Here is a 25,680-nt window from a genome sequence, read left to right as displayed (position 1 = left end):
TTACAGGATTTGTCCATCCAAAGGCTGAGGGATGCTTTCACTTAGGATCAAATTGGAAGGACAGAAAACAAAGGGCAGGGAGCAGAGGGGGAATATTCAGGCTGAAGTTCCTGCAGGTTCCCCCCCTCCAAGTTTTTCCACTAATCAGGAAAGCTTTGTGTAAAAGCTCTTACTCTGAAATCAGAGGATCAAAAAAGGATTGCAATGGTGGAATGTTACAATCTGCTTCCACGGCGATTAGTGTCATCAGATGGAAAGCCTCTTGGATAACACAAACTGAAAGAACAAGTGTGCTGTGTGTATTCTCAGGTCGCCCTCAAGTGTAAGAATCCCTCAAAACGTAACCAACGAACATGAAGTCAGTGCATAAATTCTCTGTTAAAAATACTTCAAACTGAAAGAACTCTAACTGGGGCCTACACTCCTAGAATATTTCTGGAACAGCTATACAACATGTCATGAGACAGCCTGGTCCCAAATAGCCTCAAAGATTAAAATTCAGTTTCTTTACTATTTTACAATAAACTTGTTTTATTTCTGCCTGGTGAGATTGCTAAAACCCCTCAAACCCCACCCCAACCCCACAGAACCATCTGAGGTCACTAAGAAGAGCCTGCCAGAGTTACTGGTACAATTCAGAGCTTATTGCACTTAGACATGAGTAAGGCAAAATAACAAACTAATAATAAAGGGATAAACTGCCCCCTCCCCACAAACCAAATGCCATCCTCTCCCTCCAGAGCATTCCCATCTTCCTTCACACTGAAAACAGCTTTGATCCCAGCACAGCCTTGTTCAGCAGGGCATGCAATCATTTCAGGATCTCCTGCTTGCAGGAGTGGGAAGGGCTGGAGGAGTCAGTGTAGTACAGAATGCTAAAATCACTCCTCAAAAGTAGTGATACACCCACAACTGTTTGGCATACAAGATTTCATGTTAGTGCTGCCAAACACAGAAGTGGAAAATAAAGTTATTACTACTAGGTAAGGGGAAAAAAAAAAATCAAACATTGGGCCTTAGGGATAAGCAAAGTAGGATTTTTTTTTCTCATATGTATTGAAGAAAGCAGCATTTCCTTGATTCTGTTCTGCTGAGTTGATTGTCTAAAGCTGATATCAACATAAGGACAGTTACAGTAAATATTTGAGTTCATCAAATAATAAGAGCTCTTTACATTAACAGTATCCTCTATGATTTATAATAACCAACAGATATCCTAGACAACTGCAGGTCTTTAAGTTGCTTTTCTTACAGCACAAAAAGAGATATTTTAGTCAGTCTTGCAATGGGAAGAATATTATTGCTGAGCAGAACCATCACTCCAGGCACCTGGATGTAACCAGATGCCAAGACCTCACTTGCACACCAGCCTTTGCAACATTCCAATTTGTCCAGGGAGAATTACATTGTCATTAGTCAAAACCATTCCAGCTTTGTAAGTTATGGGAAGTCTTAATGAATAAAGAACCAGGAAGTTGCAACATATGTCAAGAAAGATTTTGTAAGACTGATGTGTACAGCTGGAGGACAACAGAGATACAAGGGCCAGAGAGACCCTAAAATGGAAACTCAACAGGTAAGTGCTGAAGGTCCCAGTACAGGGCCTGGCTGCAGCTTCTGGGCAGTCTTTAATTCATGTTTGTTAAGACAGAACAAAGTAATGCCCTGCAGAAGCCACAAATCACAACTCATCTCAAACCAAGAACTCTCTGGCTGTTCTTCATTTTGTACTCTGGTTACCTGCCATTAAATATCTCCCTGCGGGAGCAAGGGTGAGAACAGAACATTTTCAGAAAAATTTTACACTTTTAAATATGGACAATTTCCCTCTCCAAACAGACATTTAAAGAACAGTGAAGGGCTGGGCATAAACAAAGGTGGCAGTTTATCCCACTTGGGAAAAAAAAAACAAAACAAAAAACTAAAACAAAACAAAAAAACTCTAAGTCACCACATCACAAGACTATTTGAGCTAAAAATGTCACTTGGAAATCAAACAGGGCCACATGGAAATTGGTCTGAACACAATGAAAAAAAGAGAAGGGAGGAGTCATAAATACAGCGATCTCTAAGTCACACGGCTCCCAGGAGGAAACTCCTGGGGACACACGTGCTAACACTGGAGTGCTTAGTACCAGACTGTCTATTTGCTCACAATATTAAGGGGCATCTAGAATTAGCTATGGGAGGTTTAAAATCGCCTGCCGGTGTGACAGAGAAAGGCTTGATCCAGAGATGGTCCGTCAGTCAAGGGTGTGGATTCCCTGGGCCTTCCCGACGACTGTCTTGCAAACTGAAACAAAGAGACAACAGGGAAACGTTTCAGGATGACTTTGGAAGAGCAGCGTGCCAAGGGAAGTGTCAGACAACCTTGAGAACAAATGTGAGGCACTCTGTCGCCAGGCAGACAATGCACTGTTACACTGCAGCACTGATCCACAGGAAATGGGACAGCAGAAAATCAAGTGGTTGAAGCTTCATTCAAAAATTAAAATATTTCTATCAAAAACAGCCCTTCGGATACTTCGTCACCTGTGTTACCCACTTAAAGCAAGCAACCAGCAGATAACAGAGGACAAACAGAGGTCAACAGTCAGTACTCCAGGAGGATGTGGCTCTGCCCCACCCTGTTCCTTCCAAGGATAACTAGGATGGCATTTTACTGCCCTAATTAACGTGCTCTTCCCAACATAAATTAATTTCTCATTGCCTTCTTACTTCTCTAACACCATACCACATTTTTGCAGTGTCTAAGAAAAATCTGGCAAAACCAGCCCCCAAATTGATGACATATTTAACAGAATAGAAAGAAAACAAGTCAAAAGCTTTAAAACTGTAATTGCTGCTTCTCCTGAAATGCCCGAGTGTTACTCCAAACCTTGGCCCATTAGTAAATACTGCTAACAAGCAATTGAAAAAATAAATTCGTCACAAATATGCTTGTAATGTTCAATTTCCAACTGTATTCTAAGCATTTGCATGTCTAACTTACTTTGAGACTGACAAAAGTTTCTCTGCAAGTCATAGAAAGTAACATAAGCATTACAGAAATAACAATAGCAGTAAAATCCACAGAATATTCTAACACATTTTTCTTACACTTTTCACTCAGACTTTTCTTTAGAATAGTTCTGAAAGGAAGGCAGCAAACCTCGCTCATCAACCTGTCAGTGAAATGGGTTCACTATAAAAACAATCAATAGCACAGATCTGCCTGTCAGAAACTATGAACAAGATCATTTCTCACACAAATGTTGGGGTTTTTAAACCAAATAGAGCAATACAGAGTATTGTCAAATCTCTTGATACCTACAGTGCACAAGGAAGGAGTCATATTAGTCATCTGCAGCTGACATTCCTTTCACTGGATCTTTTTCTCTCATCTGAAAGAGGAAACAAGTGTTCAAGTACTGATTCTCACGTGTTTTATCTAAAAATTTATCAGTATGGAACACCTCCTGGGTGTAAGACATCGATTATATCTCAGCACCTCAAATCAATGATTGTGAAATGCACATGCAGGCATCATTTCTGGTTAAGCTGTGGGTTGGCAACAGATTTGGAACCATTATCCAAGGGGCAAGAGTGTACATGCAACTATAATGAAATATCCTGAGACATTAAGGGAGAGAAGGGTGCAGGGCAGGACACAAACCATGGAACAAGGTTCTCTTTATTACCAAACTTGTGTTTCTCAGAGTAAGAATCCTGTTATATACCCCCACTACCTGCTTATGGTACTTAGAGCTAAAAAACCTTTTACTCAACAGGTTTCTGGCAACTAATGAGGACAAAATCGACCATTCAACTTTGAGTAAAAGCAAACAGAAGATATTGAGGCAGTAAATGAATCACTGCCACTCAGCCCCTCATTACCTGTAGTTCAATACATTTACTGGCTCAACAACAAACAGAAGGAGAATTCCATAACGATTAGGAGGAGATGCCAGCATGATGGACTCATGGCCAATCATTCAAAGCACACACAGCATGACCTAAATAGCACAATTCACACCATGCCCTGACAAAGAAACAGCCTTTCCTCTCGGCTGTGCAGAACAGCAGCTTCTCACACAACCCACACCTGCCCTGCTTTGCCACCGACCTCATCCAGCTGTCTCTTGGTCTCCTCCTCCATCCTACGGATGTCCTCCATAGTCAGATCAACCCACTTATCAAGCCAGCAAAAGAGCTGCCGGTGGAAGTTTGTGAAGAGCCGCCTTTCTTGCTGCAAAAGGAGGAATAAAATACAAACCAGCTTAGTCACAGGGCAATTATCACGGAGCCCACAGCATTGTAACAATTTTCAGAGATGTGTACACTGAAAGATCAGCTCCTTCGCCCACATTTCCATCTAGCTGCCACAATTGGAAACTGGAGATAGCTAATTTTTATTCTTTTATCAGAATATCTTATCTACAGCCCTCAATCCCCAGAGAAATGCCTTTTTTTCCCCCCCTCAAACCTAGACAGCAGTCTGCACACTGCACTGAAAGAATTAGTGAATTTCCTTTGATTTGACAGTATTGTTCTGACTAAATAAAGTGCTCCAAGTTGGGTTTACTTAGAGCATGAAAGTTGGCCTGGAAGTGCAGAAAAAAGGAGAAACAGGTATTTTTAAAAACCTTAACTTGCTAAAAACTGGAAGTTATGAAGTATAAAGGGCTGACATACACCTATCTTGCTTTGTTTTTTTCTTTTGTAGTGACCTAAAAAAATGCCTGAACTTGTTTTCCACAGCTAAAAACCCTCCAGCAGAGGTGACTAATGTGCACAAGCTACTCCAGGTTTGGAGCAATTTATTTCCTTTTTATAAGGGATAAGCTAGGCAAAACCATTATATTAAACAGGGATATACAATGCCTCTTGGAAAGACCTCATTAAAGAAGGACACTTCACTTTTACCAATTATGGTTTCATATCTCATCAAAAGCAGCTTGAATGCAATCCTGTGGATACTCATAAACAGAAAGGGATTGAAGACACTGTTTATTCAGGGCTTTTGTTGAGGTATTTGAAATCCTGACCATGGTCATTCCCCCTTGGAGCAGTCTTCAGATTGCATCACCAGAGAATTGCTTTTGCAGAAGCAGCTCTGTGGTTTATCAATATTAACCACTGAGAAGTCTCTGTGATCTGAAGGCACAGGAGTTTTATGAACACAGCACTGCCTGGAAAACCATATACAACCATTCTCAGGTGTAGCATCCTGCTGCAGCTCATGGGTTATAGACTCTGCCACAAAAAAAAGCTCTTTTCAATATACCATTTGTGTTTTAAATTAATCAACTTTCCCACCATCTGCTTATTTTTTAACACAAGTTTTTCAAGCAGCAGACTAAGAGAAGAAAATGTGACTGAAGCTCTAGGACTTGTCAGAAAGATCCTTAGCTGATCAGGATCAAATAGCTGGAGCCATCTCACCACAAAATGTTTTACCCCTACACAGTGTAATTCCAGTATAAATGTATCATCTCATCACTCACATACCAACAACCAAGCGACTGCAATTCTGATCTACTAAACAACACAAAACAGCCAATTTACCTTCACACATTAGAGTGAAAACGTTCAACAGCCAATTCACAGAACAATCAGCCAGCCCTGCCCTTGCATTAGCAGCAAATTGAACCCAGCTTTGACTGAAGAATTTCAGGCAGAGGCATTGCCTGTACAGCAGGTGGGTGATGAAACGTGCCCCACTCCCATCTCTCCCCATCACAGAACTTACCTTCTGTATAAAGTTCTCCACTTTATTTTGCAGACCCCACCACTTGAACTTGACTGTTACCAGCTTGTAAGCACACATGTATGGACAATCTGACTGCTTCCCCAGGTCCTTCTGCAAAAACATAAAGATACTCACATTAAGCCTCTAGCCACGTTTCTCCAGGAAAGCAGTTCCTTCAGTCCTAACTATGAAATCTTGCCCCAATTCCCCATAATCCTCCTGCGTCCTTACACCTTTCTTATATTTTACTGACAAGTTTTGTCCCACCTTTGCTCACCCTTTTTTCAAGGCATGATGAAACTAGACCCTGGTTTCCTTCACAGGTGGCTTTCCCTCCGTTCTGAAAACAGACTATTCCTTCCTCTGCTCTGTTGTCCACTTTTTCTTCCAGTAAAATTGTCTTTCAGTATCTTCACTGTTATATCACGGCTACTTTGCTTCCTCAAAGTCTCTTGGTAAAGTCTCTATCTAAAACATTTTGGAATTAGATTATATCATCTGACTAGATCATTGGTTATACATGATACGTGATTAGAAAGCTTCCATATTATAAAGAAAACTCCATAACGTTTCCTATTCCCTATTACAGGAGCCATAACCACTCTTCCCAAGTGAATCATATCTGCCTCAGTTTCTGCCAAGTTTGCCTGCTAGAAATCAGACCTGCACACCAGTAGTTCCCCAAATCCCACTCAGAATCCCCTTCAAAGACTGGTATTGTATCTGCACTTGTAATGTCTTCAGATTCCAAGAATTTCAGTGAAAGGTTACACACTGCTGGTCATTACTCAGCTATCTCATATTTGAATTCTCTTGAGTGAACCCTTGGGCTGAGCACCAGACAGCTCTGGAGATTTCCTGGAACTCATTCTCTTTGTACCAAGCTCTTTCATTTCTTTTAAAATTAGAACAGACTCAGTGCTGAGTTTTGCATTTCCTTCTGCAGAAGGGATTCCAGTGTTTTCCAGATGTATCTTTGGCTCCAAACCCCAGTATCTGTCCTGATCCAGTTACTGAACTCATCAATACAAACCTTCCAGTTGGGACCCAGAGGTCCACGGCCAGTCTTGACAGATCTAAACCTTGCTGGATCTTCTTCTGCCTTGTAATCCTATTGGACAGACACAAAGATTGAACACAAGTTATCTTACTGTTATCCAGCTGTTCTCTCACAAAAAGATTTATTTTCCTGGGCCAAGACTAACCTCTGCCTTCTCAAGAGCTACTGTGTTCAGACCTTAACATAAGGTCAGACACTCTTCAAGGAAATATTTCTCCCCACTATGCTGTATTCTAGACCTATGAAGAAGTGGGAACAAACTGATATGACCTTTGTAAGGCTATCAGAAGGTCTGTAGGGTATGTTTCCTGTTGCTCTTCAGAGCTCAACACTGCTGTTACAGAGAACAGCTGCACTATTTAGGATTTTTCACAGCACTGTACCAGTGTGATGCTCACATGCTGCTCTCTAGAAGAAAAGTACAGTCAGACTCACAGTACGACCATGAAAATTATATCAAATATTGTTTGAAAGTCAGGAAACTCAATCAACATTCCATTTTTATACAGTTGATTCTTCTTCCCAGTAAAGAAACACCCCTTTCTTTCTCACAGTAACTGGAGTGATTCTTAGAACCAAGTGTTGGCTCCATCATTTCCAGATACACTTGTGAAACCATGGGTCAGTATAAAAAGGGGGAAGTTTAGGAGAGATCCTGTATGGGAAGGGGAGTGCCACTTCCTGCTATTCAAGCACTTCGGTCAGCTGCACTGCTGCAGAAATACACTGTTACATGAACAGGCAACATTTTACAGGCAGTGCTGACACAGTTTTTAAAAGAGCTTTTCCTCTGGCTTGCATGAGCAGTTTTAAGGAATTTCTTTCCTCCTCTGTCCATCCTCTCAATGCCCTGCTGCTTGTGACCATCCCTGGAAGCACAGTTTGTCCATGACCCCCTCTTTTAGCACAAGGCCACCCCCCCAGGGAGCTGTTACCCACCTACCATACCTTGGGGAGTACTTGGCTCCGATCAGCAATGTCTATATAAATGGCTTCTACACTCTTCCATACCTCTGGCTCCAGTTTATGGACCTGCAGAGAAACAACACTCAAGGAGCTGCTTCACTGGCAGAACACTCCCAAGTCTAAGAAAATACAAAGCCAGATGGAAATGCAGACACCCAGTGCTCTCCTTCCCACCTACAGAGAGATAAAGGCACAACGGGAGAGTTTCTAAAGAAGCAAAGGTGCTCACGCAGAACAAGTGTTTGGGGGTCAATTTTATTCCATTTATGTGAGAAGCCAAGAGAAGGCAGCCTGCCTTGGTAGTGAGACAAACATCTGAAATGCAGGAACACAGTGCATAGACATCTCCACACAGCACTTCTCTAACCCAGCACAGAAAGCAGCACTGTGACATTAAAGAGATGAGTAAAACACACGACACAAGTACTTACATTCTCTTGCGTTCCAAGATCTGATTTATGCCAGGTTTCAATTTTGATCAGGAAGTCATCCTTCATATACTCATTCTGTCATCAAAATAAAGCTTCTTATTATTCTAAGATATATAATTTGTCTTCTTATTGCACAGATAATTAGGATTAGATTAGGAGAGTCAACTCAAAGAACTGAGTAATTCAAAGAATGGACTCTCCATTTGACTGGGGTCTGACTTAGGGAATTTCAGAATTATTTGTAACCAGATCATTGCTTTCAGCAAAATTGATTGATCATTAATTACTTAAGATTAAATAAACCACAAGCTGTTCACAAAAAAAACCCCTAAGTTCTATTGTTTGAGTGAAACATTTGGAGTTTATAAACAGCTTTTTCCTTAAAGGATAATATTTGCCACTCTATTTAGAGTTTAGAAAGGGTAACATAAGCTAGCTAGGCAGAAACTGTCTTTCCACAGAGATTATTGATCTAGCACTGAGTACATGTTTTGATGCAACTCTTCAAATTAATAACAATATTAAACTGATGTGCTGAGAGCTTTTGACACTGAAAGGGAAGGGGTAAGAAGCACAGTTCTGCTAAGTAAGCAAAAAACTTTCCATTTCTCACTATTACTGTGAGTAGCAAAGGACTCCCAAAGGTAACCCTATCCTCCCTCAGGGGAGCAGAAATAAAAGCACAAGCCAGTGAAACACTCAGCATGTAGAAAGGAAACATCAGCTTCAGAAGAGATTAATCAAGAGGACAGCATGGCTCCATGGAGCTAACTGGCTTTTACTCAGTTTAGCCAGTCAAGGGCTTGTTCCCATTTTTAAAGCTGAGCTTTGCTAAGTACAGACAGATCTCTGTCCATGGATACACCACACTTGGTGGTAAGGGCAGTTCATCTATGAGCTCTGACAACAATAAAAGCCAAAGTGCCTTTAGCTCAGGTTAAAGAGCTTTTTATACCCAGAACACTTAATTTCAGACATTATTCCACAGAATATCAGTAAAAGCAATACTTACTGTAATAACTGCTCCAAGAAATCAACACATGGAAAGAAAGAGACACAGTACTTTAGTGAGAAAAGACTGCACAGCAACCACTGCCCTCCTCCCACCCTCAGCCAAACAGGGACAGCTTCAGCTTCCCAGCTACCTCTGAGGGAAAAGACATGGAAGTTGATAAAACCCAGCTAACTTCACCCCTTTCTCCCCTGGAAATTCTCAGACTTGAAGAAACCCAGAGGAGCAGCAATTAATTATGCACTGCCACTTGTGCTCCTGGCCTGCAGCCAGCTGGATGAGAAGATGGAATAAGTATGTTCAGCTGACAGCATTTTACCAATCCTTTCTCAGCTTGCAGATAAGGAGCTTCTCCGTGGTTCCAAAGGAAACCCATGCTGGATTTCAGGCCAGTGCAGCCTTGCCTGGAGAAACCAGACCCTCTGCATCTTTGCTGCTCGTGGTAACTGAACTCCCTGGATGCTGAGGCTCAATTATTCAACACAGAAAAACAATTAAAGATCCTGTAACAGTCAGTATCTGCCCTACCTGAGTAATTCTACTCAAGCAGAAGGAAGTCTGAAGCTGGAGGTGAAGTTCTCTGCTCTGTTCTGAAGGTTAATATCAGGGTTTGATTAAGCAGCAATTTGGTTTTGAAGGTATTTCAATAATTTTTGAGTTTCTAAGCCAGCATCCTGGAGACAGTTACCATCCCAAATCACCTATCATGCACATCCAGCTGCCTTAATTACCCACTGCTGGGCTTGGACTGTTCTAAACTCCTAGCATGTGGAAATTGCTTTTTACAGCAGTTTTACAGAAAGCCAATCATTTAGACTGACATGTTGGACTGGAGGGAGAGAACAAGAAAGCAGAGCTGAGGCTAATTTTTCAAAGGCTGAACTTCATCTCATTATTCTCATTTCAGAACATTTCATTATTTCTGCAAGAAGGAAATGGCTTTTTTTCCTGCTAGTCCCAACAAAATACTGAATAAACCAGCAATAATTATAAAGCAGGGCCTTCCCACTTTGCCATGACTGTGTGCTGTGACAATGCAGCTGCCTCAAAACAGGTTTCTTCACCTCCTTAACTTCTTCCCTGTGGAGAAGACTCTTCATTTGTAAAGAAACAAATTAATCTCTTCAGAAATGTCCACTCAAACTTCAGGGCTCAGCTTACTACAAATTAGGACCTGTTTCTTGAGGCATTACAGCAACTCCTACATGTTTCAACTGCAGTTATAACTTCTCAGTTTCTTGACATTTGGCCACAGGCCATGGTTACACTCAGAGTGGAACACACATCAAATTGCTTTTCTAAAAACATTTAAGCAACATTAATATTTAAATCAGACTGCAGAGAAGAACACTGTTCCCCTTGGCACCAGCCCGCAGGTACAGCTACTAGACAATCCTCACTTCATTTTTACTGCAGAAGTTGTGAAACCATACAATAACAACAACCTCACAGGTTATACTCTCAAAGGAGCTAAGCAAGGCTTCCACTCAAAGTACATAAAACAACATATTACAGTACAAACAAGTGTGCAGAACTGCAGAAAGTTATAAGCTAGGCATTTAAATTCCCTCAATCCCCAGAACTACTTTGATAATGGCCCATAATATGCATATAAAATGAGTTTCTCAGAGGAGATATAGGGAAATGTAAGAAGGATGAACTCATATAATTTAAAAAAATACCACGAGGCACAATTAAGTAAAAACACTGCTTTATTCTAGTTTAGAAGGCTCTGTGAACAGCTGCTGTGCAAGCAAGCAGTGCCTCAGGGAGAGCACAGCAACACCACCTCAGACAGGAGAGCACAGGCAGGAAACACCAGCAACTCCTGCACTCAGGTTTAGTTCCCGCTGGGTCCCCGGTTTTTAAATTTTATACTCTAGTGAGAGGGCTGAAAGCCTGGCTGCTCTAAGCCAGCACAGCATTTTCTGCTGCCCAAAGATTCATAACAGGGCATCCAAGTCTCCTCACATCCCACCAAAACACTCGAGTGCATCCAAAGGAAAATCATAACACCCAAGGCAGCCCCACAACACAGCCCTGGGCTCCCTCTCATATCCCTGGGTTCTCCCCTCCTGCCCAATCCCAGCCAAGGGAAGGTTTCAGCAACTTTTCCAAGCTCCTCTTGCTTCATGTCAGGCTGGCAGATTCTCTAAACAGATTTATCAGCCTCCACATCCAAACTGCCTTCTGCTCCAACCCCCACAACAAAGCACTTTTTATCTCATATTATGTTGCTGTTTATTACAGTTGAGGGGGTTTTTTTTTGGCTTCGCTATCATTTCTAGCATATCAAAACCTAAAATTTCTTTGATTGTGTTGAAAAGTCTTGTCCTTGATTTTAGTATTCCATGTTTTCCACTTCAGTAGAATTTTATTAGTGTGTAATTGAAGGATAAGCAGCTTAAGAAAAACAAAAGAAGTAACTTCATACCTTTGTTTCAGAAATTGGTGGAGAAGGAAAAGAGGAGGTGGAGGATACAGCCAGGCATTTAAATCAGCTCAGTGGGCTTAACATGGAAATAAACTAGACATTTACTAATTAAAGTAACATGAAGCAAGAAAACTGCATAAGACTTAGAAAGGTTGCAAATAACTTTGTTTCCACCTCTTCTGTGAGACATTAAAAATTTATTCTAAGGTTGATGGCAGTATCTGAATTTTATATTTGATATATCCATTCCACTAGACTGTAATTCCACGGACTGAAGTAACACTGTTCTCTCCCACTATAGAGCTTTTTCCTTCCTTTAAAACACTTCATTTAAAATTCACTTAATTTTTTAAAAAAAGGTTTTTCTATATACTGAGTTTCAAGAACAGTTGGAATTTTTAAGTGTCTTGTTTCCATAGCAACTATACCACTACCAACTAGCAGAAAATATATTCTTCAGAGATCCAAACAGCACAAAATGCTGCTAAAACACTACATAAGTTTGGAGGCAAAGTCAAATTTTCAGTTCACAGCAGTGAAGACCAGAGAAGCTGTAGTGGTTAAACACCATGGCTGGTAATTTCAGTAAGTAAATACTAAGCACTCCTGTAGAAAATAGGTTTGACAAGATTTCAGCACTTCACACAGATCCCAGAGCCTCACCCCTGCCTTTACAGATGGATTCACTTCAACTGCAGCATTCTCTGTCCAACCCTCACTGACCTCAGATCCTGCAAGTGAGCAAATACCCATCACTTAACACTTGTTCCCTTCACCTGCACGGAGCAAGAGGCAGCTGAGATCTGCCCTCTTTCCCTCTTGCCTTTTCCACTTGCTCCCACTTGGCTATGCTGCACTTGAGCACATAAAATCACCCCTCGTGTATTTACTTCATCACTTTTACACAGCTATTCCTTCAGGAAGACTAACAGATATTTCTTTTCCTCTCATAAAGGAAGGTCACTAATTAGCAGCACATCAGACAAGGGTAGTTCTTTTAACTCCTCAGCACTGTATTTTGCTTTTCCTGACCACACAAAGGGCTCAGAGAACAGAAATCCAAGATTTATGGGCTGAAACAGCTTCTCTACTGGTTGCATGTTCCCTAATACCCTCTCCTACCTTCTTCCCCCTGCCCCCAGAAAACAAAAAGGGGGAATCCAGAGTCCTTCCTCAGGTACTCACCAGTTCTGCAGTAGGGATAGGCATTCCATGCTTTTTCATGTATATTCAGAGCTCCTTCAGGGGCCAGCATTCTCACAAATGTTGGCACTTTGCTGCAGAATTTGGCAATAGGAAGAAAGGCATTGATAAGGACTACATGGAATGAGAACTGAGACAGGCAGGACATCACCTGGAATGCAAACACTAGAGATTTGCACAGTTCTGGAATTGCTAGGGCTCTCTCCAACCCCATTATGATGTTTTCCAGAGATGCTAAATCAGACATATTAAGATAAATGTTCTTTACATAACAAAAGATGAAACTAATAAAAAAAAAAAAAAAGAGGCTGAAAGCAGGTTGAAATCTAGGAGGTGTTTTGCTCTTTAGCCAAATTCATATATGCAATACTGGGTGGCAGGATCAGACTTGCTTTGAGAAAACTCAAAGCCAGATTTTCTTGGGACAACAGCCACATTTACAGGGGTGGGTGGGTGTCCCAGTGATGCTCACTTCCAGGTGCTGTTATACTCCTGCCTTACCTCTGCATCTTACAGCCTTTACAGAATCTGTGATTTACAGTTGCTGCAACCCTATTTGCATCTTCCTCAGGCTCCCCTTGCCCAACTCTGGCAATGAAGTGATTCCCATACCTCTGTAAATGGTAGATCTTGTGTGTGTACTGCCCACGCTCTCCGTCTCTCTCGTAGGGTTCATTCACCAGGACTTCCACTCCTTCACCTCCACCAGTTTCATTTTTACTGGCTTCTGCCACCGAATACAGCTGCCCCACTTGATACTGGAGAAGTTAAAGATACATTATTACCATGGCTATAATTTAGCTGAAGCAACAACTTTGCCAGAAGAAGCCAAGAACAAATTTATTACTCGGGGAGAGGGCAGAGAAAAGGACATCCACTTGTATGGGCAGATAAGAAGCTCATTTAATTTCATTTGAGATAGAAAGCTTGAGTGGTAGTTAGGAAGAAAGCACTGCCAATAGGAGAGTTACCTTTAACCCTTCAATCTGAAGCTCCAAACCAATACAGAATCAGGAGAAAGCAGAAAAGATTAAAGGAGCATCAGAAAGAAATAAAACACAGATGATCCCAGCCATACTAGAGCAAAATCCATTTGGTTTGATTTTTTTTTTGCAAACAGGTGTCCCCCAAAAAATTGAGAATAAGTCACTGCCAGTCCTGAATCAATAAACACCCAGTGCTTAAACACTCCAGAAGAGTCCCAAAGAAATTCACATCAAGCTTTTTTACAAAATGCAGGGGAAGGGGGAAGGAAGTGAAAAACTTCATTAGGGAAACAAGATAAATCAGGTGGTGCAAGTACCCTTTAAGTGCTCCAAGAGACAAACTTGTTAAATGTGCACAGCTCAGGAGCCCCTGAGGGTCAAAGGTGAGCATCCCACACATGCAGTTCAAACAACTGAGTATGAAGCCTGAAGTTAAGAGGGTATTTTCATTCTGAAAACTTCATCTAATGAAATAACTGAGCCAGTGTCCCAAATGACCAGTAGATCTATGTTGTCACTGCTCCCACTATTATTTTTCCTATTATCTTTGGTTTGGGTTGTGTTGTTTTTCCTCTGTATCACACTTCCTCCTAGCCACAAGCTTAAACCACAACCAGGGAAAGCACAGAATTCCAACATACAGTAAAATTCTTACCCTAAAATAATTTCTCAGAAATCACTTAAAGTACTTGATACTACACAATTTTTTTCATAAGAGGCATTCACAAATGTTTCCCAGGGCAGAGCAGAGGAAAAATCAAGAAAATGAACAAAAGGGAACATTCTCCCCTGCAGAAGATCTAAAGATTACTTTACACTTGTAAACTCTGTAGCTGAAAAAGAGGATGCAGAGCTCAAAAGAAACAAGATCAAATGAAGAAAATTCACACGGGTCCCTCTGAGCCAAAGTTAGATGAGCAAAGTTTGAGGATGAAGAAGCTAAACCACTGAGTTAAAAGGAAGAGTTCTAACTTAGCAGAGTTAAGTCTCCAGGACTCTTAAGTGAGCAAAACAGCAACTGTTGCCAAAGGCAACAGCACAGGCAGGCAATCTGAAAGGGTAAACCACAAAGTGTTTGGCACCAGAAGTGCAGTGATTAAAAAAAAAAAAAAAAAAACCAAACCCCCCCCCCTCAAAGTTCCATAACATAACTACAAAGCAATGCAACACTGTTCAGGCCATCTTCCTTTTCCATAGCATAAGACTGCATCAGAAACAGGAATAACACTTCTGAAAGTCAGCCTGGAAAAGTGGAATAGTGCTCAGAGCTGAGAACCCAGAAATACCTCACTGGGCTGGAACATCTTCTGCAAGGAAGGAAGATTTCTACAGTCGTTAAATTTTGTTGTCAGAGCATCCAAAATAACAACAGTACCCAAAGCTCTCTGGTACTTTGTGCCATTTGGTGCCAACAAAGGCCAAGGAAATATTTATTCCTGCTGGAAGAATAGATGGAAACCAGAGTAACAAGGCTAGGTATCCTGGCCTCAGCTAATGTGGGGCAGAACAAAACTCAGATCATTTTCAAGTTAAGAGCAGCAGTTCTGCTGGATCTGTTCAGAAGGTCCTGGCCCAGGTTACATGAACAGACCTCTCTTGGCTGGACACTTCCTGCACTGTCACAGCAGGCTGGGTTTCAGTCTGGATTTTGGGCTGCAATACAAGTCTCTGACTTCTGACATTTCATACATCACACTGCCTTCCTTATGACTCCCTACATATGACCCACACAGCAGAACACTCACCTCCCTCCAAAAGAGCAAGACACGAGAGTTGTGAAACCTTAGAAGCAAAGTTGCTTTAGCAGAGTAAGAGCCACACAAATACTCATAGAACAGAGTTTATTATGAGTTTGGTAACTACAGGATTAGAGGGGAGGACTGAATGGCCTTGACTGCTTTGCAGCATGTCCCAGGACAGAGCTCCAGGAGCACAAACTAATTCCTCTTAGTAACAGCCTCTTATTCATTCCTTCTCCCTTTCAAATACTTGGGTCAAAGCTCAGACACTAAGAAGATAAACCCTTTGGTTTAACATCTTCACCGTTTAAACTTCCCTGTTATTTCTGAGCCTTTAATCGCATTGATAAGAGAGGAAAAGGCCCAAATAGAACTGTCCCAATGAGCAAACCCCACATCATCCTCCCTGCAAAGGCAAACAGAGAAACACATTTTGGCTCTATGAATCTCGACTCCAGACAGACCTGAGAGCTCCAAAAAACTCCTGTTGTCTTCTGCAGGAATTCATCCCTCTTGCTCTGTGCCAAACACCTCTTATACAGCTGAAAGAACATCTTCATTGCACCAAGTTTCCTCCAGCAGGCCTGATCTCAACACAACCGTCTTCAAGAGCAGTTGTTTTCCTGAAAGCTGCTTTGAAAGCAATTAATAAGATTCCTGTGTGTTTGGCAAGCTCCTTGCCATGTGAAAGGAACAAAGAGGCAGCACAGAATGTGTACACACAGCTCCAACCCATAGCAGCTTTTCAGTGGCAGCTGGCAGAGACACCCACATGAGTCCAGGCTCCCCAAGCTGGCACCTGATGCTGGTCAGGGAATAGGAGCAAAGCCTGGCACCCAACACTCATCAAGGAGATTCCCTCTACTCCCCACAGTGGGACAAGGGATAAATCAACACAGCAGTGCAGCTTGCTGCCTGCACTTGAGCAGGACCACGTTTTGGCAGGGTTTCCATGCAGAAGACAGACTGCTACAGTCTAACTCCTACATGCCAGCTTTTGAGCTTTAGTCATCGCCAGGGCTTCTCTTGCACTGTTTGGTTCCCATCTTGGCTAACTAAGCAGCACTGAGCTATGTGTTGATTAAGTCACAGCTCCCTAATGTCTTCCTGATCCCTGGTTTTCTCTTCAATTCCATACTATTGGTTAAGATCCATTTGCTAAGGGTGGAGACTGAACACAGAATCCCTGGAACATCACAGAACCTCACAGAAGACTCCCTCAACCCTTTCATGATGTCTCAAAGTTAAAATTAATTTAATTCCATATCTTACACACTGGCACCAGACTTTTGCCAACAATTTGCACACAGAAGGTGTGAACTCTTAAGTCTTTTCAGTAAAAGGCAACCATACAAAAATGAAATCAGAAGTTCTCCTGCTAGCCAGAGATGCTTCATGAGCAGCTACACAGTCAAGAGGAATAACAAGTCTCCAGAGCCCTATTTAAGAATTTTGTACACAAGGAAATCCTTGAAAGCAATGAAGGTTTAACAGCTGGTTTGTAGAACAGCAGTGCAGTGACCAAGTGATGCACAGATGTGTCAGCATCTTTGCACACAGGAACGGGGATGAGGCAATAAACAGCAGCAACCATCCTCTGAGTCAATACTGGAAATAACCTTTCTTCTGAAGCACACCCTGGTACACAGTCAAAACTAAGTGAACTTTAGAACCCACTCTGCTCAGGGAACTGACTCCTGAAATCTGCCCTGCCACAGGAAAAACACCAGACCTGGGAAAGGGACATCACTCATGGGACACGGTGACAATGTGCAAGTTTGGGGAGAAATTCGATTTGGTCAGGCTGGGGGATTCTCCACAAGGCAAGCACTGGACCCAGAGTACAGCAATACACCTCCTGAAACAGCTAATCCCAGGACACTGTCACACAAGGAGGTTGCTAGAGACTGACAGATTAATTTACAGCCCAAACCCTCAGTTTTCCACACAGGCTCTGAAGAGCCAGGGAGGGACGAGAGCACAGCCAGGGACTCGCTTTAACTGGATGAAGGCTAATCCCAGTATCAGAGAACTTAGGAAAACCTCGGGTTGGGTTCCATCCAGTCCAACCCCCTCAAAGAAACAATCTGTATGCTGATGCTTTGCCTTTCTATTTACACAGCTTGATACCAAGGATATCACTACAAGGCAGGGTTCCCATTATTCAGGAAGGTCCTTTCTGTCCACTGAGCTCGAGTAACTTGCCTTTTACCCACAGCTTTCTCTAACCTGCAAGGTTGCATCCTTTGCTTACTTGATAAAGCTGATCATGTTACTCCTTTCTTTGTCAAGAACTTGCTCTTGTAACGGCACTCAGACACCATAAAAGATCCAAAGTTCCCTACTCTAATACTTCAGTCTGATTTGTGAAACAGACTCATGCAGAAAGCATAAAAGCTACAGGTAGGGAGCAAGCAACAGCCAAAACTGCTGGCATTAACAGCCTTGTTCTTGCACTAACACAGAACACAGATCTAAACCCACTCTGATCAGAGGTCTGGGCTTTCTGTCAGCATCTGATAGCTGTCAGCAGACTGAGCCACAGGAACAAGAAACTCAGCTTAGACACTGCTTTTGTTTTACTAGCCAGTCTGATGGCTGCAGGGATGCACTACATGAAGTTCTAAACTGTGTTCTGTCAAAAGAGTGAGAGTTATAAAAGGGACGTGCTTAAAAAAGTGCTGCCATGAGCCAGCCCACCACTGTCTACGCCACAGTAACTGCTATATTCAGAGGAAACAAAAATGAACAAGAGTGATGTTATCACAGCTCTCCCTAAGAGTTAGGACAAGGCCTTGATCAGAGTTCACAAACACAAGGCTTTCAGCCAAGGATCACAAGGGGAAAATAAAACACATCCAGAAGAAGGCATCAGCTGTAGAAGTGCTACAGACTCAGCCATTTAAATTTCTATCTTGTTAGTATAAAGATTAAAAAATTCAAAACATTTATATGATTAGATTCTCTGCAAGAGTGGTGTTCAGTGCAGGAGGGAGGAAGGAAAGGCAAGCTGCAAGTCAGAGGAAACAGGAGGGAAACAGCCACTGAGTCTGCACAGCTATTCCATGGTTGGTTTGGTGATGAAAATCACCCTGTCCAACAGAAACAACATTTATTCTCTCAGTTCAGCTTTATCTAAACGATAAGAAAATTTTCTGTATGCAAGAGCTAAATAGCACAGATCTTAAGAAGTCCTTTTGCTATATGAGCCTCCTAAGTCTCAAGTAATTCTTGATTTTTGCCTAAGAGTTTAAAACAAAAGAGTTCCAGCAAAACACAGTTTAAAAGGTTACTTAAATTGTACTAAAGCTTCCCCTTCACGTGAAAAAAATAGAAAAGAACAATAATACTAATCAAAAGTAAACTGCACTTGAAAACAGCCTGATAACTCAAGATGTATAATCAGCATATCTGAAAGTATTTTATAAGAGAGATGATTGGCACCCTCAGACTTAATACAATTATTTGGTCAAAATGATGGTGAATGAGTAACAGCTCACAGGGGCTCCTGAATACAGCTTGCATTTTCCAGTTTTTGTTCATGCTTTGATCACAGGTTTATTTACAGTCCTAAAGCAAGAAAGCAAGAAGCAAAGAACTCACCTCCTCCACAGACACGGGCAGGATAACACGGCTGAAAGGGAACACAGAGACAGAAATTAGCAAATATCCCTGCAGTCCCAAAATTCCCACATTCCTCACAGCAATGACTGCACAGCTCTCCTCTTCCCCCCCCCCCCCCACCCCCCAACTCAGAATTCCAGCATCCACCCAGTACTCCTCAGGCCAAAGACTATTTATATAACAACCTCAAAAGGAACCAATACAAGATAAAGCATAATTGCAAACCTCTCCTAAAACTCTGTAAGTCAAGTGGTGATACCTCACTGGCCTACAAACCTACACAGCATCAACACAGTGGTGATCCCTCTCACTCCATCCTTTCAGCAATCCCATCTTATTCCTCACCAAGCTGCTGGGAAGGTTTCTGTGGGCCTCAGCAATTCTGCAGAGATCTGCAATGGCCACAAGGCACCGCACGATTTGCTCACATGTCCCAAAGCAGAGGAAACAGCAGAGGAAAGGTTTTCCCAGAGCTTGCTGCAAAGGAAGGTGCTGTCACTGCTTTAAATGAGTCTTTTCTTTTTTTTTTTAATTGTGGTTTCCTGAATGCTTTTGAGAATCAATTGACTGGACAACACAGCAAAAACTGCCTGAAGTCACACAGATTTTTTGGGAAAGAATCAATTTAAAGCTGACAGAAATAAGTGTTTGTTAAGGTCTTTGCCAAAACTGGATTTGTGTTTGACTTCTGCTTTCAGCAAGGATGATGTTGAACAAGGGACCATAGCAAGAGACAGACAGGAAATGGATACGGCTACCATGTGCAGAAGAATTCCCAATTCTTTGGGAATTAGTCTCAAAGAAACTAGGACACAATCAGGAAAGAAGTCCTCTGTATTGATAAACAGATTTTGAAAAAGCAATAGTGGTGAAAACAGAATTTTTTTTACACTTCGCCAAAAAACCAAACTGCAGTAGGGGTAAAAGATTAAAGATTATGCAAAATTACTCGCGACAGCAACACTTTATGCTGACTACAAAGTACTGCAGAAAGAACTAATGAGAACTGCAAATGAAGTTCAGTGTCAATAAAAAATAATAAAGCACTATAGGTACTTGTTTTCACCAAACACATGGGGTTAATGAGCCCTAAGTTAGTTACTGCCAATACCTTGTGCCTTTATGGAAAAGCAGCAGGAAACATCAGCTCAGTGGCAGTTCAAAAGTAAATCCAATATTAGAAACTGGAACAGCACACAGACACACACATAAAAAAGACAATTATGTCACCAGAATCTGCCAAGTATCAACACCTTGAATATTGCACATAGTCCTGGTCACCTTATCTCAAAGAGGATACAGAACAAGTGAAGAAGTTAAAAAAATATGACAGGAGATGGGAAAAAGCTTCTGTGTAAGAAGAAAGCAGTTAAGATCTGGCCTTTCAGCTTGGGAGAAAAACCAGCTAAAAGACTCATGTATGGAAGAGTTTTAGAGATCATGCAAATGATGAAAAAAAAGTGAATGGAGAAGGAACAGTGACCAACAGAACAACCACTAGGCAACAAATTTTAGACCAAATCACTGCTTCTTTACATCACATCTACCGAAGACATTGGCATTCCTTGCCAAACACAGGAAGTAAAAGCAATTTTTAAATGGGATTTGATCAATTCATGGAAATCTACGTCCCACTTGCTGGTGGGATGCACTGAACTATAATTGTTTTACTCACTGTTACATATTGCTTCCTGAAAATACCTGCTGAAAGGCAAGAGGGAAGAGGACCAACAGTAGTATGGTGTAAATGAAGATAAAAAAAGGAAAGGGATTTTCACGGGTAGACTTTGCCATTAAGAATTATGTGTTTGTCAACTGGATAAAAGTGCAGTAAGAATGAAAAGAGGGGCTAGGTGATAAAGTAAAAGACCAAGAAGAAGCAATTTATTTGGAATGGAGTTAAAACATTTTTCTTCAGAAAACCTGGTGTAAAACATCGCTGTAAGCAAATGAAATTCCATTTAGGAAACTGGAAGACACTAAATCTGAATTATTATCTTGGAGTTCAGTGGGGAAACAGAAACACAAACAAGACCAATGGTTTACAGTTCATTCAGCCCAGCAAACCAAGAAATTGGGGGTACAAACCACTTACAGGTATTAAGTGGTAAAGAGGAAGAAGGAAGACTTCTCAAGAGGATCTTGAGGAAAAGCTTTGGCGGAGCAGCAATGGGAACAAACTTTAGGACAGAACTTGCTCAATTCATGAGAAATTCTATGATGTGGTTTGCCTGAAAATAGTGAGGAACATTTAAGATCCTTGTTAGATTAAAATCTGCCTCAAATGACTGCAAAGGGAAGTACAGCTGCAGGGAAGGTCAGTGACATTATCATCACTTCACAGGAAAGGGAAGTGAGTCTCCACACTCTGATTCTCCTCAAGGTCTTCTGAGGCAGTTTAAAATCAAAATAAAGACAGCAAGAAAGACTCCAGCCAGCACTTACAAACCCTGACACCAAAAAAATGCAAACAAGTGAATGAAATCCATGCATCTTATCTGCAGCACAGATGGATAGAAATGCAAGGTAAGTCTGAAAGGACATGAATGAAAACATTAAAGTCATGACTGTATAACCATCAGGACAAGAAGCTGTAGAGAAATGATGATACAGACTTGTCTGATAATAAAATGTGACATCAGGTTTTTGTTATATTGCTCTATTTCTGTATCAGCTCCTAAAATACTTACAGGGCACATAATAAAACCCACCTGATTTACTAAGGAGAGTGTGACAAGGGGTCACAGAGATGGAAGAATAATCTGCTCAGATGAGATGAAGTTACAGAACATTTAGATTTTTATCACCTATGGTAGGAAGGCAGTAATGACCTGCATGTAACCAGAACTAACAAAAGTAACAGCAAAACAGCAATGGCAAAGCATTTCAAATAGCCAGCTCACACCAAAACAAGTGGTTTCAACATGCCTTAAACTGCTGGTTCCTGGAACATGAGATTTCATCAAAAACCATCTCAAATAGGATGTAAATTGGGCAACTTCAACATACAATGTCAAGAATATTTAAATCTGAGCCAACACAGTGACACAACTCAGAATGTGCAACTGTCAGGGGTGGCTGGGAATCTCAAGAAGTCAAAAATGAATGTTCATTTGGAAAGTCCAGTAGCAACTTGGATTGTCCTTAGAGCCACATATGTCTTACTAAGGGCAAAACAAAGGGAAGAAAGTAAACAGTGTAATGGCAACACTAAAAAGGTTTTGTGACCCTTTTGAAAATACAAATGGAAACTTGTAAAAGGAAACCAATGTAGTAATTCTCTTTTAACCTTTACTCTTAACAATTGCACTTTGCATCTTGTTTCTGAAACAGGCAGTGTGAAAGACCAGTAAGCATGCTGATATGGTGAGGTAAATAATGTTGAGTCAAACAACTTTTGGAAGTGATAGTCATGAAAATGAACTGCTCACACTGTCAGAAATCAGAAAATTTAAAGTATATATGTTCTCACCTTTACGGCTCACTGATAATGAGTTTTACTGTGGTACAGGGCAAGGGACTGTGAGCAGAAGCATGAAAAAGATACACAATAACCCAGCCAATGTGCTGTAAGAGGGAAAGTAGTAAATTCATAGGAAAGTATCAACAAAACAGAAGTTGTAGAAGGAGTTAATTATCTTTTAATCCACCTGAAACTAAGCACTTACCCAGGTTTCTGCCTGCTGTCCAGTTTAACACTACAGAATGTAATGGTGTTTTTGTGTTACAAATAGCAGCTCTGCTGCTGCTCCTGAATTCTACACTCCTATTGTTTGGATAAAAATAGCAAGGGTTTAAGGACTGGGAGGGGAAAATAAGTTAATTAAGGTTAAAGAGAACTACAAGGATCAGTACAACCCTCAACATAGTTTTAATATTTAAATCTGCACCATGGTCCATAATCTTGCAAGGAGGACACAGTCATGCAGGTAAATGTGTCTAAGAGAAGACCTGAAAACCCACTTTTATCACTGGGATCACAGGTATCTTCTATAAAGGGAGAAAGAGACAATACACAGAAAGCCTCTTCCATCAGCCAAAAGAAGTTTAAAATGATCGAATGCACTTAACTTGGGAATGTACTTGAGTTAACCTTAAGAATTCAGGAGAGAACAATGTACAGAGTACACACAGCTTTGAAGACACCCAGCCAAAGTGCACCGGTGCAAGAGTGTATTCCACATTAGCAAGCACAAAGCTGCTGAACCAAGGACCGTGACAAGCAACGTGTGACTAATAGCTACACACCCTCATGTCCAGCCAGTTTTCCACCCTTCATCCCCATCACGGGGCGGGACAACCGCAGCAGCCTCAGGGTCAGCGAAGAACTCCAAGGTGAGGCTTCCACACACACAGAAATATTTCGGAACTGACAATTTTGTGAATCTCTCCTTGGAGATTACAAAGCCAAAGGAGGGAGGGGATCCAAACCGTGCTTGACACTCGGCTCTGCTACAACGAGAGGGAGGCAAAACGCCCCTGCCTCCCCCTCAGACCTCCCACAGAAACCGCCGGGACCGAGCCGGCTCGGCCCTGGGCACCCGGGCACCGGCAACACCCACCCCGCACAGCCGGGTGCGGGGCCGGCCGCCCGCCGAGGCCGTGTGGGCTCCGGCGGGGCCCCGCGGAGCGGCCGAGCGGTCCCGGTGCCCGCCGGCAGCCGCGGCCCCCGCCCCGCCGTGACCTTCACTGCCGCCCCCACCGCCGCCGCGGCCCTCACGGCGCTCCCCGTTCCCCCCCCTCCCCGCGGCCGCAGTGCGGGGCAAGCCCGGGCCGCCCACCCGCGGCCGTCACCGCGCCAGGCCCCGAGCTCGGACGGAGGTGACCGGAGGTGCTCAAGGGGGCCGGCGTGAAGGAGCTGCCCGCACTCACTATTCCTTGATGAGCACCATGGCGGCGCCGCCGCGCGCCTCCCGCCCGGGCCAGCGCCGCTGAAGGTGACAGGAGGCGCGTCCCGGAGCCGCTGCGCGGGATGGGATGAGCCGAGCCGAGCCGAGCAGAACCGAGCAGAACCGAACCGAGCCGAGCCGAGCCGAGCCGCACCGGGACGGGGGGGGCCGGGCCGGCGGGGGGCCGGGGCGGTTCGTCTCTGCGGCAACGGCTGCGTCACCTCCGCGGGGCGGGGCGGGGCCCGCCTCCCTCACGGGCTTGTGCCTGGAGCGCCGCTGGCGTTTTAAGCTCGAACGCCTGGGATTTTGGTGCTCATTTTGGTTTTTTTTTGTTCTCTCGTGAGGTGTAAACCGTGCGGTGCTGTTTCAGCTTTAAGGTTGGGCTTGCCAGAGCAGTGCCGCAGTCTTTCCAGCAGCGCCGCTGGCAAGCCTTCAGGTTGTTCCGGATCAACTCATTTTAAACTATAGCTCCTTCTTTAGGTTCTCCCAAGAGGTGTAGACTGCATGGGTGTTACTTGTTCCAGCTCCAGACTGGGGTTCCCGAGAAGTCTCCTCACAGTGCTGCCAGAAGTCTCCCTCCTGCCACCAGCAGATTTTCCTTAAATCACAGGATTGTTTGGCTTGGGAGAGACCCCAAGGACCGTCTTGTCCCACCCCTGCCATGGGCAAGGACACCTTCCACTATCCCAGGTTGCTCCAAGCCCTGTCCAACCTGGCCTTGGACACTTGCAGGGATGGGGCAGCCACAGCTTCTCTGGGCAACCCATGCCAGGGCCTGCCCACCCTCAAAGAGAATAATTTCTTCCCAATATCTAACCTAAATTTCCCCTCTTCCAGCGTGAACCCATTACTCCTCGTCCTGTCACTACAGTGCCTGACGAGAAGTCCCTTTCTGGCTCCCCTGTGGCTCCTTCAGGTACTGGAAGGTGCTGTATGGTTTCCACACAACCTTCTTCTCTTCTCCAGGCTGAGCTGACCTAAATTTCTCAGCCTGTCTCAATAAGGGATACGCTCCAGTATTTTTGTCAACTTCGTGGTCTCGCTCTTTTGGGAGGGTGGGGAAGGGGAAGGATGAGTGACCAGGGTATTAATGCAAAGAGCCAGGGGACGAGTCAGTGCTACAGTCAGACAGGGTGAGTGGCTTCAGGTCATGAGCTTCACTTTGTGACTAGTCGTGATTTATGCCATTTTTAATCATTGTCATTATTGGAGTGGAAAAGTGAACCACCCCAGATTTGGCATCGCCATGCTAAGGCATGGATAACCAAGATGTGCAGCTTTGCTGTTGATACTTGCCTTCCCGTCTAAGGCCACACTTGTTACTTTTTCACTATTTGACAGCAATTCACACTATAGCTGAGCTCAATCTCATTCTCAACCTGCCACCTACAGGGTTTGTTTGTTTTTTTTTTCTCAGAGATTAAACTCAATAGGAGAATAAAAGATGAATTGGCAGTGGCTATTAGCTCCTAACCTAGAGAAGAGTCAGGGAAATATTCAATCTGTATCCTGCATGCCACCCTATAAAGCATTCATGGTTCCTTAATCTCCTTAGGAAGCAACCAATGCTTTTATTATGTTCACCCCCAGAAGGAAAACTAATGA

The 25,680-nt window shown here is 42.8% G+C and overlaps 1 protein-coding gene across 1 annotated transcript; it reads right to left on the bottom strand.

The window, feature by feature from the left end:
- Nucleotides 1–698: 698 nt before the first annotated feature.
- Nucleotides 699–24,087, bottom strand: PITPNA (phosphatidylinositol transfer protein alpha). The gene is made up of 12 exons (XM_062506839.1): nucleotides 24,059–24,087; nucleotides 19,166–19,196; nucleotides 13,450–13,595; nucleotides 12,820–12,911; nucleotides 9,201–9,208; nucleotides 8,189–8,263; nucleotides 7,740–7,823; nucleotides 6,765–6,842; nucleotides 5,732–5,842; nucleotides 4,106–4,228; nucleotides 3,314–3,383; nucleotides 699–2,293 (listed from the first exon to the last, which is right to left on the bottom strand). The coding sequence occupies exons 1-11, from the start codon at nucleotides 24,076–24,078 to the stop codon at nucleotides 3,336–3,338; spliced, it is 816 nt and encodes a 271-aa protein (XP_062362823.1). The 5' UTR covers nucleotides 24,079–24,087; the 3' UTR covers nucleotides 699–2,293; nucleotides 3,314–3,335.
- Nucleotides 24,088–25,680: the final 1,593 nt, after the last annotated feature.

The sequence above is a fragment of the Cinclus cinclus genome, chromosome 22 (genome assembly GCF_963662255.1).
Source record: "Cinclus cinclus chromosome 22, bCinCin1.1, whole genome shotgun sequence".
NCBI lineage: Eukaryota > Metazoa > Chordata > Aves > Passeriformes > Cinclidae > Cinclus > Cinclus cinclus.
This window is presented reverse-complemented; position numbering and strand designations above follow the sequence as displayed.

Coding starts and splice junctions, on each gene's coding strand:
- PITPNA (XM_062506839.1), bottom strand. CDS start 24,078: ATGGTGCTCATCAAGGAATA. Junction 19,197..24,058: donor ATGGTGCTCATCAAGGAATA/GTGAGTGCGGGC, acceptor GTTCCCTTTCAG/CCGTGTTATCCTGCCCGTGT. Junction 12,912..13,449: donor AAGATCTACCATTTACAGAG/GTATGGGAATCA, acceptor CAAATTCTGCAG/CAAAGTGCCAACATTTGTGA.